Source organism: Carcharodon carcharias, chromosome 9 (genome assembly GCF_017639515.1).
Source record: "Carcharodon carcharias isolate sCarCar2 chromosome 9, sCarCar2.pri, whole genome shotgun sequence".
Taxonomy (NCBI): domain Eukaryota; kingdom Metazoa; phylum Chordata; class Chondrichthyes; order Lamniformes; family Lamnidae; genus Carcharodon; species Carcharodon carcharias.
This window is the reverse complement of record NC_054475.1, coordinates 73,107,017-73,126,970: the sequence shown is the minus strand read 5'-3', so window position 1 is coordinate 73,126,970 and position 19,954 is coordinate 73,107,017. Positions and strand designations below refer to the sequence as shown.

Genomic DNA, 19,954 nt, shown 5'->3' with positions numbered 1-19,954 from the left:
CCACAAATATCCCCATCCTCAATGATGGAGGAGCCCAGAACAGCAGTACATAAGATAAGGCTGAAGCATTTGCTACAATCTTCAGCCAGAAGTGCCAAGTCAATGACCCATCTCAACCTCCTCAGAGATCCTCAGCATCCCAGAGCATCTTCAGCCAATTCAATTCACTCTACATGATATCAATAAATGGCTGAAGGCACTGGATAGTGCAAAGGCTATGGGCCCTGACAATATTCCGGCAATAGCACTGAAGACTTGTGCTCCAGAACTTGCCACACCCCTAGCCAAGCTGTTCCAGTATAGCTACAATATTGGCATTTACTCTGCTATGTGGGAAATTACCCAGGTATGTCCTGTACACACAAAGCAGGACAAATCCAACCCAGCCAATTACCGCCCCATCAGTCTACTCTCAATCATCCGTAAAGTAATGGAAGGGGTCATCAACAGTGCTATCAAGCAGCACTTGCTTAGCAATAACCTGCTCACTGATGCCCAGTTTGGGTTCTGCCAGGGCCACTCAGCTCCTGACCTCATTACAGCCTTGGTTCAAACATGGACAAAAGAGCTAAACTCCCGAGGTGAGGTGATAGTGACTGCCCTTGACATCAAGGCAGCATTTGACCAAGTGTGGCATCAAGGAGCCCTAGCAAAACTGGAGTCAATGGGAATCAGGGGGAAAACTCTCCGCTCGTTGGAGTCATGCCTGGCACAAAGGAAGACGGTTGTGGTTGTTGGAGGTCAGTCATCTTAGTTCCAGGACATCACTGCAGGAGTTCCCCAGGATAATGTCCTAGGCCAAACCATCTTCAGCTGCTTCATCAATGACTTTCCTTCCATTATAAGGTCAGAAGTGGGGATGTTCGCTGATGATTGCACAATGTTCAGCACCATTCTTGACTCCTCAGATACTGAAGCAGCCCATGCCCAAATGCAGCAGGATCTGGACAATATCCAGGCTTGGGCTGACAAGTGGCAAGTAACATTCACGCCACACAAGTGTCAGACAATGATCATCTCCAACAAGATAGAATCCAACCATCAACCTTTGATGTTCAATGTCATTACCATCACTGAATCCCCCACTATCAACTTCCTGGGGGTTACCATTGACCAGAAACTGAACTGGACTAGCCACATAAATACTGCGGCTACAAGAGCAGGTCAGAGGCTTGGAATTGTGTGACGAGTAACTCACCTCCTGACTCCCCAAAGCCTGTCCACCATCTACAAGGCACAGGTCAGGAATGTGATGAGTGCTGAGATCCACTTGCAGCTCCTACAACACTGAAGAAGCTGGACATCTTCCAGGACAAAACAGCCTGCTTGACTGGCACCGCATCCACAAACCTTCATTCCCTCCACCACCGATGTACAGTAGCAGCAGTGTGTAAGCAGCACTTACGAGATGCACTCTGGGAATTCACCAAGGCTCCTTAGACAGCATCTTCCAAACCCACAACCACTGCCACCTAGAAGGACAAGGGCAGCAGATAGATGGGAGCACCACCACCTGGAAGTTCCCCTTCAAGTCAGTCAGCGTCCTGACTTGGAAATATATCATCGTTCTTTCACTTTCACTGGGTCAAAATCCTGGAACTCCCTCCATAACAGCACAGTGGGTGTACCTACACTACATGAACTATATTGGAAGATAGCAAATGAAACTTCATTATTCAAAAAAGGAGGGAGACAGAAAGCAGGAAACTCTAGGCCAATTAGCTTAACATCTGTCATCGGGAAAATGTTAGAAGCTATTATTAAAGAAGTTATAGCAGGGCACTTAGATAAGCTCAAGGTCATCAGGCAGAATCAACATGGTTTTGTGAAAGGGAAATCAGGTTTAACCAACTTATTGGAGTACTTTGAGGAAGTAACATGTGCTGTGGATAAAGGAGAACTGGTGGATGTACTGTATTTAGATTTCCAGAAGGCATTTGATAAAGTGCCACATCAAAGGTATTGCAGAAAATAAAAACTCATGATGTAGGGGGTAACATATTGGCATGGATAGAAGATTGGCTTGCTTACAGCAAGAGTGTAGGCATAAATGGTCTTATTCAAGTTGGTAAGATGTAACAAGTGGTGTGCCACAGGGATCAGTGCTGGGACCTCAACTGTTTACAATTTATATCAATGACTTGGATGAAGGGATGAATAGGATGATTTCCAAATTTGTTGATGACACAAAGCTAAGTAGGAAAGTAAGTTGTGAGAAGGACATAAGAGAGGGTCTACAAAAAGATATAGATAGATTAAGTGAGTGGGCAAAGATCTGGCAAATGGAGTATAATATGGGAAAATGTGAAATCGTTCATTTTGTCAGGAAGAATAAAAGAGGAGCACATTATCTAAATGGTGAGAGATTGCAGAGCTCTGAGATTCAGAGGGATCTGGGTGTCCTAGTGCATGAATCACAAAAGGTTAGCACGCAGTTACAGCAAGTAATTAGGAAAGCTAATAGAATGTTATTACTTATTGTGAGGGGAATTGATTACAAAAGTAGGGAGGTTATGCTTCAGTTTTGTAGGGCACTAGTGAGGCCCACATTTGGAGTAATGTGTGCAGTATTGGTCACCTTATTTAAAGAAGGAAGTAAATGCATTGGAAGCAGTTCAGAGAAGGTTTACCAGACTAATACCTGGACCTTGTATCTGCTGGAGTTTAGCAGAGTGACTTGATTGAAATGTTTAAAATCCTGAGTTTCGGATCGTCTGCTCAGCCCACCAATAGTGAGCCACATTCTTCCCATCTGACCTCGGGAACCTCATTGTAACACATCAACATATCGGTATTCAGCCTGTCTACTGGATCGTCCACCCACGTCAGTGGGAAAACACACCGGTGCAGAACACATTGTGACAACTGTGACGTGCAGAAGTTGGGACTTACCCGCCAGGGCCTTGCTCATATTGCGGACATCCACGGAGCAGATAAGGCTGGAGCCCAACAGCCACGGCACATTGGAGGAATGTCCATGTCATATTGGGTTGATTCTCATGGATGTGGCTCTGCTGCAAAGCAGCTCACGGAAGTTGGAAAGTCACCGTTGACTTACTCACAACAGATGATGGCCAAGGAGATGGGAGAGAAAGGGCTAGGGTCGGTTGGGTGAGGGAGACGTGTCGGGGGTGAGGTTGGTGGGGGAAATGAAGGTGTCAGGATGGGGGGGAGGTTGGGAGGGGGGAGGGAAGGTGTAGGGCGGGAGGTTTGGAGGAGGGGAGGAAAGAAGAATGGCAGAAAAGAAGGAAATTGGGGAGGTAAGTGTAAGGCGGGGGGGTGGAAGGTGCAAGGGAAGGGGTGGGGAGAGGGGAGGGTGTCCGAGGGGGAGGAAGAGATGCGGAGAAGAAAGGGTGTCCGGGGGGAGGAAGGGGTGCGGAGAGGAGAAGATGTCCGAGGGGGAGGAAGGGGTGCGGAGAGGGGAGGGAGTAAGGGTGGAGGAAGAAGTAAGAGTGGAGGAGGGAGTTCAGAAGGGGATAGGAGTAAGGCTGGAAGAAGAAGGTAGGCTAGAGGAAGGAGTCGGTGGGGGAGGGAACCAAAGGTGGCAGAAGAGGTAAGGGTGAAGGAAGGAGTCAGGAACGGGGGGGGGGATTAAGCAGGTGGGGGAGTCTGAGGGGAGAGGACTGGGGGGGGTCAGGTTCCGGGGGTAGGGGTTCTGGTGGGAGAAGGAGTTCTGGGGGGGGGAGGGGTTCTGGGGTGAGAAGGGGTTCCAGGGGCGAAGGGGTACAGAAGAGGGAAGGGGTGCAAAGAGGAGGAGTAGTGCATGGGGGAAGTGGTGCGGACAGGGGAAGGGGTGCAGAGTGGGGAAGGTCCTGAGGGGGAAGAGGTCGAAGGTGGGGTGAAGGCGTGGGAAGAGTGGAAGGGATGCGGAAGGGGGAAGGGGTGCAGAGGGGGGAAGGGGTGCAGAGGGGGGAAGGGTTCTGTGTGGAAGGGGTGTGGAAGGTGGTGGATGTGCATGTGAAGGTGCAAAGGAGGGGTCGGATAGGTCCATGTCTGTCCCCTGGAGAGTGAACTAAGGGTTGGCATGGTATGGAGGAAGGGTGAGAATGACCGAGGGCAGAGTGAGGGTGAATGTAGTGGTAGAAGGGATGGCGAGGGTGGTTGGTGGAGACCCAGAGGCAGACACGGACCCTGGAGGTGGGAAAGAGGAAGTTGAGGAGGTGAATGTGGATGGGGGTGGGATTTTTGAGAAGGAAGGGAACATATACGTTCACCTGGACATCCCCGAAGGAAAAGGATTGCGGCTTGTGGGTAAGGGAGGTGAAGTGGAAAGTGATACTGGAGGGGGGCCAAATGTAATGGGGGAGGGTAAAAGATGGGGGAGCGCACAATGCTGTGAAACCAGACCATGCTGGCTAAATCGAAAGTGAAACGAGGGTCGTGGTGGGCGAGAACAGGTGCTGCATGGGAATGTGATCAGTGGGTGGGCGGAGATGCAGGTCAGCTCAGATAGACAACTGAAAGCGAACCCCAGCAGGCAGCACTGAAAATGCTCAGGACATTGAGATAAGTGCGAAACATGAAGGATCCGTGTGTGTGGGAGAGTGCTTGCACGAGGCTCTGAAAGGCCCTGCCACTCACACACTTTTCCATCCAGAATCACTCATTGGCTGGTTGCTCCCTCTGCGGTGACGGGCCTTCCGGGCCGCTCATTTCCATCTCTTCATTGGAGGAGGAGTCCTCTTGGCTGCAGATGAGGACATGGATGGAGCTAAGGGACTGGCTGAGGGTGTCAGTTGCTTGGCAGAGCTCCCTGTGAACCAAAGTAGAGATCTTGAGTGCAGAGTCAAAAGCAGGAGAGAGAGCACTCCTAGTTGTGGTGGAGGGATGATGTGGTGCAGGATCCTCAGGTGCGTGTTTGCCACTGATCTTGCCGTCTCCACAAGCAGGGTCCACGTCCTCACCAGTCAGCACGATGGCACATTCCTCAAAGTGAGTGAGGGCCTAATATGGGCCACTCCACTCCCGGTCTGGGATCTCACTCTGCTGTTGTGAGCCAGCTTCTCCTGCATGGAAACAGATGGAGAGAGTGTGAGCAGGACACATGGCACAGGGTGGAATGTTTGTGTGATGGGCGGAGCCATGGACGGAATGGGGACGTGAGCTCCAGAGGATATGAGCCTGATGGAGATGTGAGGGTGTGTGTGAGAGTTAGTGGTGTTTCCCTTGAAGTGTGAGATCCCTGTGGATGTGTGATTGGTTTGTGAGTATGTGAGTTGAGAGTGATGAGAAGAGTGAGTTACCCTGGCAGAACGGATAAGACCATTCATCCTGTAGTGGCACTGGGTGGCTGTCCTCTTTTGCCGGGCATTGGTGCTGACCACCACTACCAACGCCAAGCCTGTTTGGTGACGCCGCTGCCCATCTTGCAGCCAGAGTGGGGGTAGAAGAAATCACGGCGGGCCTCCAAGGCATCCAAAAGGTGTTCCAGTGATGCGTGGCTAAACCTGGGAGCTGCAGTCCTGTTGCATTTTGTGGACAGCTTCCCTGCAGTAGTCGTGGCCTGGAAGCACTAAGATGTGTGCGCGTGGCTGGGATTTAAATATGGCACTCGGCGTGATGAAGTGGCAAGGTTATGGCATGGTGGGTGAATGAGACCCCGCCCACCATGGAAAAGGCATGTTTCCTGAGAATGCAGCAGGATTGGGACAATACAGCTGAAAACCCACCATCATGGCCAGAGGAGTAAAACATCATTTCACCTGCCCGCTTCCGCACTTAGTGCAAATCTGGGACAACTCCACCCAGAGTCTTTGAATATTTTTAAGGCAGAGGTGGTTAGATTCTTGGTAAACAAGGGGGTGATGGTTATCGGGAGTAGGTGGGATGCAGATTTGAGGTTACCATCAGATCAGCCACGATCTTATTAAATGGCAGAGCAGACTCAAAGGGCTGAATGGCCTACTCCTACTCCTTGGATTTTACAACATGGCAATCAAACTGTTCAGGTACATTCCTTGAGGCTGATTAACACTGAGCATACATTTACAGAATCTGAACAGGTAACAGAAAGTGAAGAGGCGCCATACACTTCACATACTCACATGTTGGACACTTATAAGGAGCAGACTATGGCAGATGAAGGGTTGACTGAATATGAACAAAGTGATACTGAAGTGCAGGATTTATCCCAAAGGTCAGCTACTGAAAGTTAGCACCAGAGCAACATATATGCCAGTAGGGGCCAATGAATGGACGGATGTCACCATTATAGGGACAGCAGGAAAAACCAGTGGCAAATACAAACATTGGGTGAATTTGCAAGATGAGGGACAGAAGATATGACCCATGGATTAGCAAAATGAAGTAAAGATGTGGAAGGCCAGAAAATGCAGCGTGAGTTCTGAAAGTGGACCAGGAAGTGATCACGGCCCTAGGAAAAGATCACAGACTTGCAAAAGGAACTCTGATCGTAGGAGGGAGAGATTGTGTAGCAATAGTCCAAAAGAGAGAGGAGGGCAAGTAGAGGTTGTAGTTTCACAATTCAAGAACCATTGAACAGGCTAGGAATGCCACTAGAATCCCTTTTGATTGAGAAGCTTTAATGGTTACTAACAAATGAGAAGATAAGTTGAGAAAGAAGCCAAATAAAAAGAATTGGAAAGTTAGAAAAATTTGGTGTATACACTGATTTACCAGACAGGGGACAGCAACCTAATCACACAGGTAGATATGCACAGAAACAGTACTTCCTGACGGCACATATAAGGCTAAAGCTAGACTAGTGGCTCAGGGTTTTGAAGAAAGACTTAGTGATCAGGATGTCACGGTGGACATCCCTACTGCAGGGAAAGTGAGCTTGAAGATTTCCTGAGCTCTTTTAGCAACATGTTCCTAGGAATGTGAATCGATTGATGTAAAAGCCGCATTTTACAGGGTGAGGAATTTCAAAGGCAAGTCTTTTTGAAACCACTGAAAGAAGGGAAATTGTGGAAATTAAACAAGTTTGTTTCTGGGTTGAATGATGTGTCAAGGGCATGGTGTTTCTCAGCTCGGCCCATCCTGTTAAAAATGGGTTGCATTCAGGCAGATGAGGCAGACCCAGAAATGTTCTATTGGTATCACAAGGAGAAACTAGCAGGCCTCTTTATGATGCATATTGATGATTTTCTGTGGGGAGGTTCTGCAGAATTTCAGCAATGGGTGATAGGTAAAATAAAGTAAGAGTTTAAGATTGGAAGTCAGGCCTCAGGACATTTAAGAATATAGGATCAGACATTAAGCAGAATCAACATTCTTTTTAGAAAACATCAATTACATCCCAATGAATCAGGCCAGGTCCTCACAAAAAGAGGATCCTGCATCCCAGGAAGAAACAGACCAATCAAGAAGTTTGAATGGACAGTTGAACTGGTTGTGCACTCAGGCTAGATCTGATGCTAGTAATGATGTATTGGAGCTGAGTACTATGATGAAACATATTACATTTGAGAAAGTTCTGAGAGCAAATAAAACATTAAAGAAAATAAATTCAGAGAAATGCATGCTGAAATTTCTAGCCTTGGGTGATCCAGAAGTTTTGAGGGCAGTCATTTTTAGCGATGCTTCACATGCCAATCTTCCAGATGGATATTCTAGCACAGCAGTGTTTATCATATTCTTTGTGGGAAAGAATAATAAATGTTGTCCATTGGCCTAGGAAGTGAAAAAAATTAAAATGGTAGTAGAAAGATCCTTAGCAACTGAAATACTGGCATTAGTAGAAGCAATAGGTATGGGGATGTATTTATCCAATATACTGACAGAAATACTGTACAAGGGGCAATGTGAGAAAAGTTTGCCCATAGAATGCTATGTGGATAATTGCTCTCTTTGAGACAATGTTCATTCGATACAGGATGTCACTGAAATAAGGTTGAGGATTGACCTTGCCAGCATTAAGGAAATGTTGGAAAGAAGAGAGATTTCCAGAATAAAATGGGCAGATGCAAGTTACCTATTGTCAGACTGTTTTATGAAGAGAGGTGCTTACTCTAAGAAATAATTAGATGTATGGAAGACAGGCACCTTGTGGGATTTTTTAATTCATTCATGGGTTGTGGGCTTCTCTGGCTAGGCCAGCATTTATTGCCCATCCCTAATTGCCCTTGAGAAGGCGGTGGTGAGCTGCCTTCTTGAATGGCTGCAGTCCATGTGGTGTAGGTACACCCACAGTGCTGTTAGGGAGGGAGTTCCAGGATTTTGACTCAACGACAGTGAAGGAATCACAATATTTCCAAGTCAGGATGGTGAGGGGCTTGGAGGGGAGCTTCCAGGTGGTGATGTTCCCATGTGTCTGCTGCCCTTGTTCTTTTAGATGGTAGTGGTCGTGGGTTTGGAAGGTGGTGTCGAAGGAGCCTTGGTGAATTCTTGCAGTGCATCTTGTAGATGGTACACACTGCTGCTACTGTGCATCAGTGGTGGAGGGAGTGAATGTTTGTGGATGGGGTGCCAGTCAACCATGCTGCTTTGTCCTGGATGGTGCCAAGCTTCTTGAGTGTTGTTGGAGCTGCACTCATCCAGGCAAATGGAGAGTATTCCATCACACTCCTAACTTGTGCCTTGTAAATGGCTTTGGGGAGTCAGGAGGTTGTTACTCACCACAGAATTCCTAGCCTCTGACCTACTCTTGTAGCCACAGCATTTGTATGGCTAGTCCAGTTCAGTTTCTGGTCAATGGTAACCCACAGCATGTTGATAGTGGAGGATTCAGTGGTGGTAATGCCATTGAATGTCAAGAGGCGATTGCTAGACTTCTTGTTAGAGATGGTCATTGCCTGGCACTTGTGTGGCATGAATGTTACTTGCCACTTGTCAGCCCAAGCCTGGATGTTGTCCAGTTCTTGCTACATTTGGACATAGACTGCTTCAGTATCTGAGGGGCTGCAAATGGTGCTGAACATTGTGCAATCATCAGCGAGCATCCCCACTTCTGACCTTATGATGGAAGGAAGGTCATTGATGAAGCAGCTGAAGGTGGTTGGGCCGAGGACACTACCCTAAGGAACTCCTGCACTGATATCCTGGAGCTGAGCTGATTGACCTCCAACAACCACAACCATCTTCCTTTGTGTTAGGTGTGACTCCAATCAATGGAGAGTTTTCCACCTGATTCCCATTGACTCCAGTTTTATTAGAGCTCCTTGATGCCACACTCAGTCAAATGCTGTCTTGATATTGAGGGCAGTCACTCTCACCTCACCTCATGAGTTCAGCTCTTTTATCCATGTTTGAACCTAGGCTGTAATGAGGTCAGGAGCTAAGTGGCCCTGGCAGAACCCAAACTGGGCATCAGTGAGCAGATTATTGCTAAGCAAGTGCTGTTTGATAGCACTGTTGATGACCTCTTCCATCAATTTACTGATGATTGAGAGTAGACTGATGGGGCGGTAATTGGCCGGGTTGGATTTGTCCTGCTTTTTTTGTACAGGACATACCTGGGCAATTTTCCACATAGCTAGGTAGATGCCAGTTTTGTAGCTGTACTGGAACAGCTTGGCTAGGGGCATGGCAAGTTCTGGAGCACAAGCCTTCAGTACTATTTCCAGAATTATCAGGGCCCATAACTTTTGCAGTATCCAGTACCTTCATCCGTTTCTTGATATCACTTGGAGTGAATCGAATTGGCTAAAGACTGGCATCTGTGATGCTGGGGACCTCTGGAGATGGATCATCCACTCGGCACTTCTAGTTAAAGATTGTAGCAAATGCTTCAGCTTTATCTTTTGCACTGATGTGCTGGGCTCCTCCGTCATTGAGGATGGGGATATTTGTGGAGCCTCCTCCTCCAGTAACTTGCTTAATTGTCCACGACCATTCACGACTGGATGTGGCAGGACTGCAGAACTTAGATCTGATCTGTTGGTTGTGGAATCACTTAGCCCTGTCTATCACTTGCTGCTTATGCTGTTTGGCACGCAAATGGTCCTGTGTTATAGCTTTACCAGGTTGACACCTTATTTTAAGGTATGCCTGGTGATGTTCCTGGCATGCCCTCCTGCACTCTCCATTGAACCCCAGTTGATCCCCTGGCTTGCTGGTAATGGTAGAGTGGGGAATATGCCAGGCCATGAGGTTACAGATTGTGGCTGAGTACAATTCTGCTGCTGCTGACGGCCCACAGCGCCTCATGGGTGCCCAGTTTTGAGCTGGTAGATCTATTCGAAATCTATCCCATTTAGCATGGTGGTAGTGCCACATAACACGATAGAGGATACCCTCATTGTGAAGATGGGACTTCATCTCCACAAGGTCTATGCAATGGTGACTCCTATCGATACTGTCATGGACAGATGCATCTGCGTCAAGTTGGTGAGGATGAGGTCAAGTATGTTTTTCCCTCTTGTTGGTTCCCTCGCCACCTGCCGCAGACCCAGTCTAGCAGCTCTGTCCTTTAGGACTCGACCAGCTCGGACAGTGGTGGTGCTACCGATCTACTCTTGGGGTGGACATTGAAGTCCCCCACCCAGAGTACATTCTGCAACCTTACCACCCTCAGTGTTATAATGAGGATATGGAAAAGCAATATTTTATTTAATTGTTTTGTAATTATTTATACATGGTAAAGAAGAAAAATAATTTGTTTAACAGGGGGAATGTAGGATCTATTGATGGTTACACTATAATATGAGACAAAAAAGATGAAAAATAAATGTATAATTTTGTTTCATTTTTGGTTTGAAAGATTGTGCTTGTGTTTTCAAAAGTTTTAATTTTAAAAAAATGGGGAATCTGTCAATGTCTAATCAATTACATTGTTACAGTTTGTTAATGTCAATTACATTGCTAAGGGAAATATGTGATGGGCATTTGAACACATAAATAGGGGATAGCTGGGACACTGGGTATGCATGAGGAGTGTTGACACTGGATAAGTCAATAAACTCTCTGAAGAAGGAAAGGCTCTGTGTCTTAGTTTTGACTTCACCAACAGTTATGGACTCAACAACCTTCAGGTCCCTCTGACCTAGCACACTTATTTAAATTGCGCCATTAAGTCTATATTGCCTCTCCTTATCCCTTCTGCCAAAATGCATCACCTCACACTTCTCTGTATTAAATTCTATCTGCCACTTGTCTCCCACTCTGCTAGCCCATCTATATCTTGTATCATCCTCATTGTTTACCATTCCTCCACATTTGGTATGATCAGAAATTTTTGAAATTTTACTCAGAATTCCTAGGTCCAATTCATTTATAAATAGCAAAATAAGTAGCAAAATAAGCACTGACCCTTGAGGAGCACCCGGTGCCTCTGATCCTCCAGTCTGAAAAATAGCGATTTACCACAACTCACTACTTTCTGTCCTTAAAACAATTTTTTTTTATCCAAGCTGACACTGACCCTTCTATTCCATGGGCCTCAATTTTGTTAACCAGCCTTTTATGTGTCACTTTGTCAAAGGCTTTCATAAATTCTATATGGACAGCATCGACCACATTCCCTTCATCAACCTTTTTTTTTTACTTTATTAAACAACTCAGTTAGATAGTGAAGCACAATCTACCTTTTACAATTCCATGCTGACTGTCCTTAATTAACTGAAACCTCTCCAAGTACCTGGTGGTTTTTCCATGATTATTGTTTCTAAAACCTTACTGACCGTCCTGTAGACACTAGGACTGTCCTTACATCATTTCTTGAATAAGGGGGTCACTTTTGCCACTGTCCAATCATCCGACACCTCCCCCGTATCTAGGGAAGATTGGAAGATGAAGGCAAACCCTTCACTATCTCCACCCCAACTTCCTTTAGCAACCTGGGATACAAGCCACCCAGACCAGGTGGTTCATCTACCCTCAACATAGCCAGTCATGGGATGTGGGCATCACTGGCAAGGCCAGTATTTGTTGCCCATCCCTAATTGCCATTGAGAAAGTGATGGTGCATGATCTGGTGATTTGGGGGCTGAAGGATCTAGTGAGTTGGGGCTGAGGGATCTGGTGATTTGGGATTGAGTGATCTGATTAAGTGGTGTTGAGGGATCTAGTGAGGTGGGGTGGAGTGGTCTGATGAAGTGGTGTTGAGGGACCTGATGAGATGGGGTTGAGGGATCTGGTGAGGCGGGGTTGAGTGATCTGATGAAGTGGTGTTGAGGGATTCGGTGAGGTGGTGTGGAATGATCTAATAAAGTGGTGCTGAGGGATCTGGTGAGGTGGACAGGTGGGGTTGGCCTGTCCTTGCTTGTTTAGCCTAATGGAATGTTTTTCACTGTTACAGCTTGAGAACACAAATATAAACCCTTTCCCCAAGGTTGGTTTACTTCACTTGTCTTGGACAGTGATCAGCCGCCTTGTCAGACCCTCATTCACATGGCCCCACTTCACCTAGAAAATCAAAATCGATTTGACAGCCTATCTGTATTTCAGATGAGACATTAAACCCAGAATCAGCTTCCCCCTCTCAAGTGGGCAGATAAAATTGAAAAAGAGTGAGAAAGTTCACAGTTATGTCCACAGTTATTTATCCATCCCCGAACATTACAACACTGGCAAGACCTTTACTTAGTGTCGTCATTGAATCTTGTCCAGGATTGTCTATTGATGTAAGAGTTGTTGTTTGGCGGAGACTTGAGGTGTTGACACAGGGAGAGGTTTTGTTGGTTTCTGGAGGACAGAGTGATGGTATTCCCAATGATCAGCATGAATGAATCGGGTAGAGTGAACTGAATAGAGCTCGGTCCTTCTGAGGAGCACCCACAGCAACTGTGCTTCATGACTTTTTGTTTTCAGGATCACCACCACAGCAGCTTGTATGATGGATCTACGGAGATACCCCCTGGATGAGCAGAACTGTACGTTGGAAATAGAGAGCTGTAAGTATGATTCAGAGAATCACCACCTCATTCAGGAGCCATAAAGCTGAGAGATTCAGAGTGTAACACTCTGAGACAGAAGAAGCCAATCCCTTCTCTCCTCTCACTTACCTCCTTCTCGAAGGTACTCACTCGGTCATCAGGCATCTTTAGCCAGTGCTCAGACACCCAGTGGAAAGAAGTACAGTAACAGCAGGATAATTACACACACATACACACACAGAGAACAACACATAGGTGCACATGCAGACCTAAATGCAGACCCACACCTGATCCACATACAGAACCACACACAGGCCTGGATACAGACCCACACACCAGACCCACACATGGACCTAGATTCAGATCCACCCACCAGACTGACAGACAGACCCACACACAGGCCCACACACAGGCCTACATACAGGCCCACAAACATACCCGCACACAGAACTACAGAGCAACACATAGACCCACAGACAGACCCACACACAGATGACATGCAGACCACAAACAGAGCTACACACAGAACCACATACAGACACACACACAGACCCAGACACAGATCCACTCATATACTTGCATACAGACCCACACGCAGACCGACTTACAGACCCAACCAGAGAGCTACATACAGGCACACAAACAGGCACAAACACAGTCTTTCGTACAGATAGTCAGGCCCCCACACAGACCAGTACACAGGCCCACACACAGACCTGTATACAGACCCATACACAGACTCAAATGCAGATGCACACATAGACCTACAAACAGACACACACACAGAACTAAATACAGACCCAAACAGAAACCTACATACAGCCCTATATACAGACCCACACACAGACCTACAAACAGACCTACACAAAGAACTACACAAAGACCTATGCACTGAACCATACATAGACCCCACACACGGGCCCACATACGGACCCATACACAGACCCACACACAGAACTGCATACAGACCCACACACCGACCCACATACAGACACACACACAGACCCACTCACATACTTGCATACAGACCCACACGCAGACCGACTTACAGACCCAAACAGAGAGCTACATACAGGCACAAACACAGTCTTTCATACAGACAGTCAGACCCACACACATTCCAGTACACAGGCCCACACACAGACCTGCATACAGATCCACACACAGACTCACATGCAGATGCACACACAGACCTACAAACAAACACACACACAGACCTACATACAGACCCAACCAGAAACCTACGTACAGGCCTATATACAGACCCACACACAGATCTACAAACAGACCCACACACAGACTCGCACAAAGAACTACACACAGACCCATGTACTGATCCACACACAGACCCACACACAGGCCCACACATGGACCCACAAACAGACCCACACAGAACTACATACAGACCCACACACTGACCCACACACAGACACAAACACAGGCCTACATATAGACTTACAAACAGACTCACACACAGACCTACAAATTAACCCACACATAGACCTACAAAGAGACCTATACACAGACCTACACACAGACCTACATACAGACCCACAAACCGACCTACATAAAGACCCACTGACAGACACACACACAAATCAATGAACAGATCCATGCATGCACCCTCACACGGACCCACACAGAGACCCAGAGAGAGACCCACAGTCCCACCCACAGACCTACATACAGACCCACTGATGGACACACATACAGACCAACAAACAGATCCAAGCATGGACCCACACAAAGACCCACCCACACAGGGACCTACATACAAACCCACACACAGGACCACACACAGGCAAACAAACAGATCCACGCACAGACTCAAACAAAGAACTACCCACACACCCACACACAGACCTTCATACAGACCTAAGTGGAGACCTACACACAGACACACACAAAGACCCACAAAGACCCACAACAGAACTACCTACAGACCCACACACAGACCCACAGACAGATGGACACTCAGGCCAACACACAGAACCACACACAGGCCTGCATACAAATCCACAAACAGACCTACACACAGATGTACATACAGGCCAAACACACCTACACACAGACCTACATAGAGGCCCACACACAGGCCTACACACAGGCCCACACATAGACCTACAAACAGACCCACACACAGGCCAACATACAGATCCACACAAAGACCCACACACATACCCACATAAATTTCACACAGAGACTCACACACACAACTACATACAGACCCACACACGGACACACCGAGACCCACACACAGACCCACACAAGACCTACAGACAGATGGACACACAGGCCAACACACAGAACCACACACAGGCCTGCATACAAATCCACAAACAGACCTACACACAGATGTACATACAGGCCAAACACACCTACGCACTGACCTACAAACAGACCCACACACAGACCAACATACAAACCCACACACAGACCTACAAACAGACCCACACACAGGCCAACATACAGATCCACACAAAGACCCACACACATACCCACACAAAGTTCACACACAGACTCACACAGACACACACACACAACTACGTACAGACCCACACACAGACACACTGAGACCCACACACAGACCCACACATACAGACCCATACACAGATCTAGATAAATACCCACACAGACACACACACACAGACCAACACACAGATTCACAAACAGCCCAACACAAAGACCCACTCACAGACCTACATACATACTCACACACAGACCCACACACAGACACATGCTCAGACCCTCACACAGACCCTCAAACAGACCTACAAATAGGCACACAAACAGACTCACACACACACATCCACACACAGATACACAGAGACTCACACAAAGAGTTCCACACACAGACCTACATGCAGACACACACACACAGACCCACAAAGATACCTACATACAGACACACACAAAGGCACACACACAGACCTACATACAGACACACACACAGACTTACAAACAGATCCACACACAGACCTACACCAAGTCACACACAGGCCCACAGGCTGACCCACACATAGAGCTACATACAGACCTACGCACACACTCACCCAGACCCAAACACAGAACTAGATAAAGCCCCTCACCAGACCTATATACAGACCCACACACAGACCTACACACAGACCTACATACAGACCCACAAACAGACCAACACATAGACACACAGACCCACACACAGACCTACAAACAGATGCACATACAGACCTACACACACACAAAACCACACAGAGACCTTCACACAGACCCACACAGAAACCTACATAAAACCCACACAGAGACCTATGGACAGACTTACACATAGAACCACACACAGACCTACAAACAGACCCACACACAGACCCATGCAAAGACCTACACACAGAGCCATGTACACAACCCCACACAGAAATACATACAAACCCACATACAGACCCACATACAGACCCACAAACACACCTAAACATGGACCAACACACACACACACACACACACACACAGACTAACACAAAGATCCATGCACAGAACGCACAAACCTACATATAAAGCCACACACAGACCTACATACAGACCCAAACAGAGACCTACATACAGACACACACACAGACACAAACACAGTCCTACATACAGACACGTAGTCAGACCTACACACAGACCCACACACAGACTAAGACATAGATCCAAACTCAAAACCACACATAGACCAACACACAGACCTACATGCAGATCCACACACAGACCCCACAAAGACCCACATACAGACCAACACAGATCCACACATAGACCTACACATAGATCCACACACAGACATGCACACAGACCCACATGCAGACCCACACACAGAATTACATACAGGGCCACACACAGACCCATACACAGACCCACACAAAGACCCACACACAGGCCCACATGCAGATGAACACACACAACTACATACAGACACACACACAGACACACACAAAGACCCACACAGACCCATGTACAATCCCATACATAGATCTATATACAGACCGGCACACAGACCCACATACAGACCCACAAACAGAACCTACACACAGACCAACACACAGATACGCACACAGGCCAGCACACATACCCACACACATACCCACATACAGACACACACACAGAACCAAATACAGAAGCACACACAGACCCACATGCAGACACACACATAGACTCACACACAGACCCACACAGAGAATTACATACAGACCCACACACAGACGCACACAGACCCATACACAGAACCCTACAAAGACCCACACACAGGCCCACATGCAGACCAACACACACAACTACATACAGACCCACACAGATGCACACACACAGGCCTACACAGACACCCACACGCAGACACACTCACAGAACTACCTACAGATCCACACACAGACTAACACACAGACCTAAAAATAGACCCATACACAGACCCACGCAAAGACCTACACACAGACCCATGTACCAAATCACACACAGACCCACACACACGGAAACCCATACACAGACCCACACATAGAACTACATACAGACCCACAGGAGGACAAACACACAGACCCACACACAGACCAAATTCATACCTATATATAGACCTACATACAGACTCACCAACAGACCTACAAAGGGACCCACACACAGACCTACAAAGACACCCACATATAGACCTACATGCCTATCTATATACAGACCCATGCACAGACCTAAAAATAGACCCATGCAAAGGCCTACACACAGACTCTTGTACAATCCCATACACAGACCTACATACAGACCGACGCACAGACTCACATACAGACCCACAAACAGAACCTACATACAGACCAACATGCAAACACACACACACACCAGCACACAGGTCGATGCACAAAACAACATACAGACCCACACGCAGACCCGCACAAAGACCTACATACAGGCCCACACACAGATCAACACACAGACCCACACACACACCCCATGCAGACCCACACAGACCTGCACACAAACCCACACACAGAACCATACAGAGACCTGCACACAGACCCACACAGAGACCTACATAAAATCCACACACAGGCCTACATACAGACCCACACACAGGACCACACACAGACATACATACGGACCCACACACAGACACACACACAGGCGAACAAACAGATCCACATACAGAAACACACAAAGACCTACCCATACACTCACACAGACACCTCCATACAGGCCCACACAGAGACCTAGTCACAGATACACACAAAGACCCACAACAGAACTACCTACAGGCCCACACACAGACCCACAGAAAGATGAACACACAGGGGCAACACACAGGCCCACACACAGGCCCACACACAGGCATGCATACAAACCCACAAACAGACCTACATACAGGCCCAAACACAGACCCACACACAGACCTACATAGAGGCCCACACACAAAGCCACACACAAGCCTACGTATAGACCCACACACAGACCTACATACAGACTTACATACAGACCCACACACAGACCTACAAACAGACCCACACACAGACCTACATATAGACCCACACACAGGCCTACATACAGACCCGCACACAGACCTACATACAGGCACACACACAGGCCTACATACAGACCCACACACAGATCCAGACACAGACTCACACACAGACACACACACAACTACATACGGACCCACACACAGACACACTGAGACCCACACACAGACATACAAACAGTCCCACACACAGACCAACATACAGACCCACACACAGACCTACAAACAGACCCATACGCAGACCAACATACAGACCTGCACACAGACCTACAAACAGACTTACATACAGACCACATACAGACTCACACACAGACACACACACAGAACTGCAAACAGACCCACAAACAGACACACCAAGACCCACACACACACCCACACACATGCACATACAGACCCATACACAGACTTAGATAAAGACCCACACAGAGACACACACACAGACCAACACACAGATCCACTAACAGACCAACACAAAGACCCACTCACAGACCTACATACATACTCACACACAGACCCACACACAGACACACACACAGACCCACACAGACACCCACACACAGAGTTCCACACACAGACCTACACACAGGCCAACACACAGATCCATGCACATACCCACACAAAGATCCACCCACACACAGACCTACATACAGACACACACAGGCCAACACACAGATCCATGCACATACCCACACAAAGATCCACCCACACACAGACCTACATACAGGCACACACAAAGGCCCACACACAGACCTACATACAGACCCACATAGACCCAAACACAGATCCATGCACATAACTAGATAAAGACCCTCACACAGACCTACATACAGATCCACACACAGACCAACACACAGACCCAAGTAAAACCCACACAGAGACCTACATGCAGACCCACACATAGAACCATACACAGATCCACACATGACCCACAAACAGACATACATACAGACCCACACACAGACCTATATACAGGCCCAAACACAGACCTACTTACAGACCTACATAGAGACCCACACACAAAGCCACACACAGACCTACAAGCAGACCCACACACAGACCTATAAACTGAACCACAGACAGACCCACACATACACCTACATACAGACCCACCCTGCAGACACACACACAGCCCAACAAACAGATCCATGCACAAACCCACACAAAGACCCACCTACACACAGACCTACATACAGACTCACACACAAGACCACTTACAGACCTACATACAGACCCACACACACAGGTGAACAAACAGATCCACACACAGACCCACATAAAGACCCACCCACACACCCACACATAGACCTACATACAGACCCACATACACCCACACAGACCAACACACAGTCCCATGCACAGACTCACACTCAGACGTACATAGAGACCCACACACATACCTACATATAGAACCATATACAGGCCCATACAGACACCCACACGCATACCCACACACAGACCCACATACAAGCACACAGAGACCCACTCACAGACCTACATACATACCCACACATAGACACACACACAGACCAATATACAGATCCACACACAATCCAACTCAAAGACCCACACACAGACATACATACAGGTCCACACAGAGATCTAAATACAGACCCACATAATGACCCACAAACAGCCCTACATACTGACCCACACATACACCAACATACAGACCCACACACAG

At 47.5% G+C, this 19,954-nt stretch overlaps 1 protein-coding gene across 1 annotated transcript in view; it reads left to right on the top strand.

Moving 5' to 3' along the window:
* LOC121282159 (gamma-aminobutyric acid receptor subunit beta-4-like) overlaps positions 1-19,954 on the top strand; it is a 57,442-nt gene that overhangs the window by 21,216 nt on the left and 16,272 nt on the right. The window contains exon 3 of the mRNA XM_041195687.1: positions 12,712-12,794. Within this exon, the coding sequence (XP_041051621.1) occupies positions 12,712-12,794 (83 nt within the window). The remainder of the gene's footprint in view (positions 1-12,711; positions 12,795-19,954) is intronic.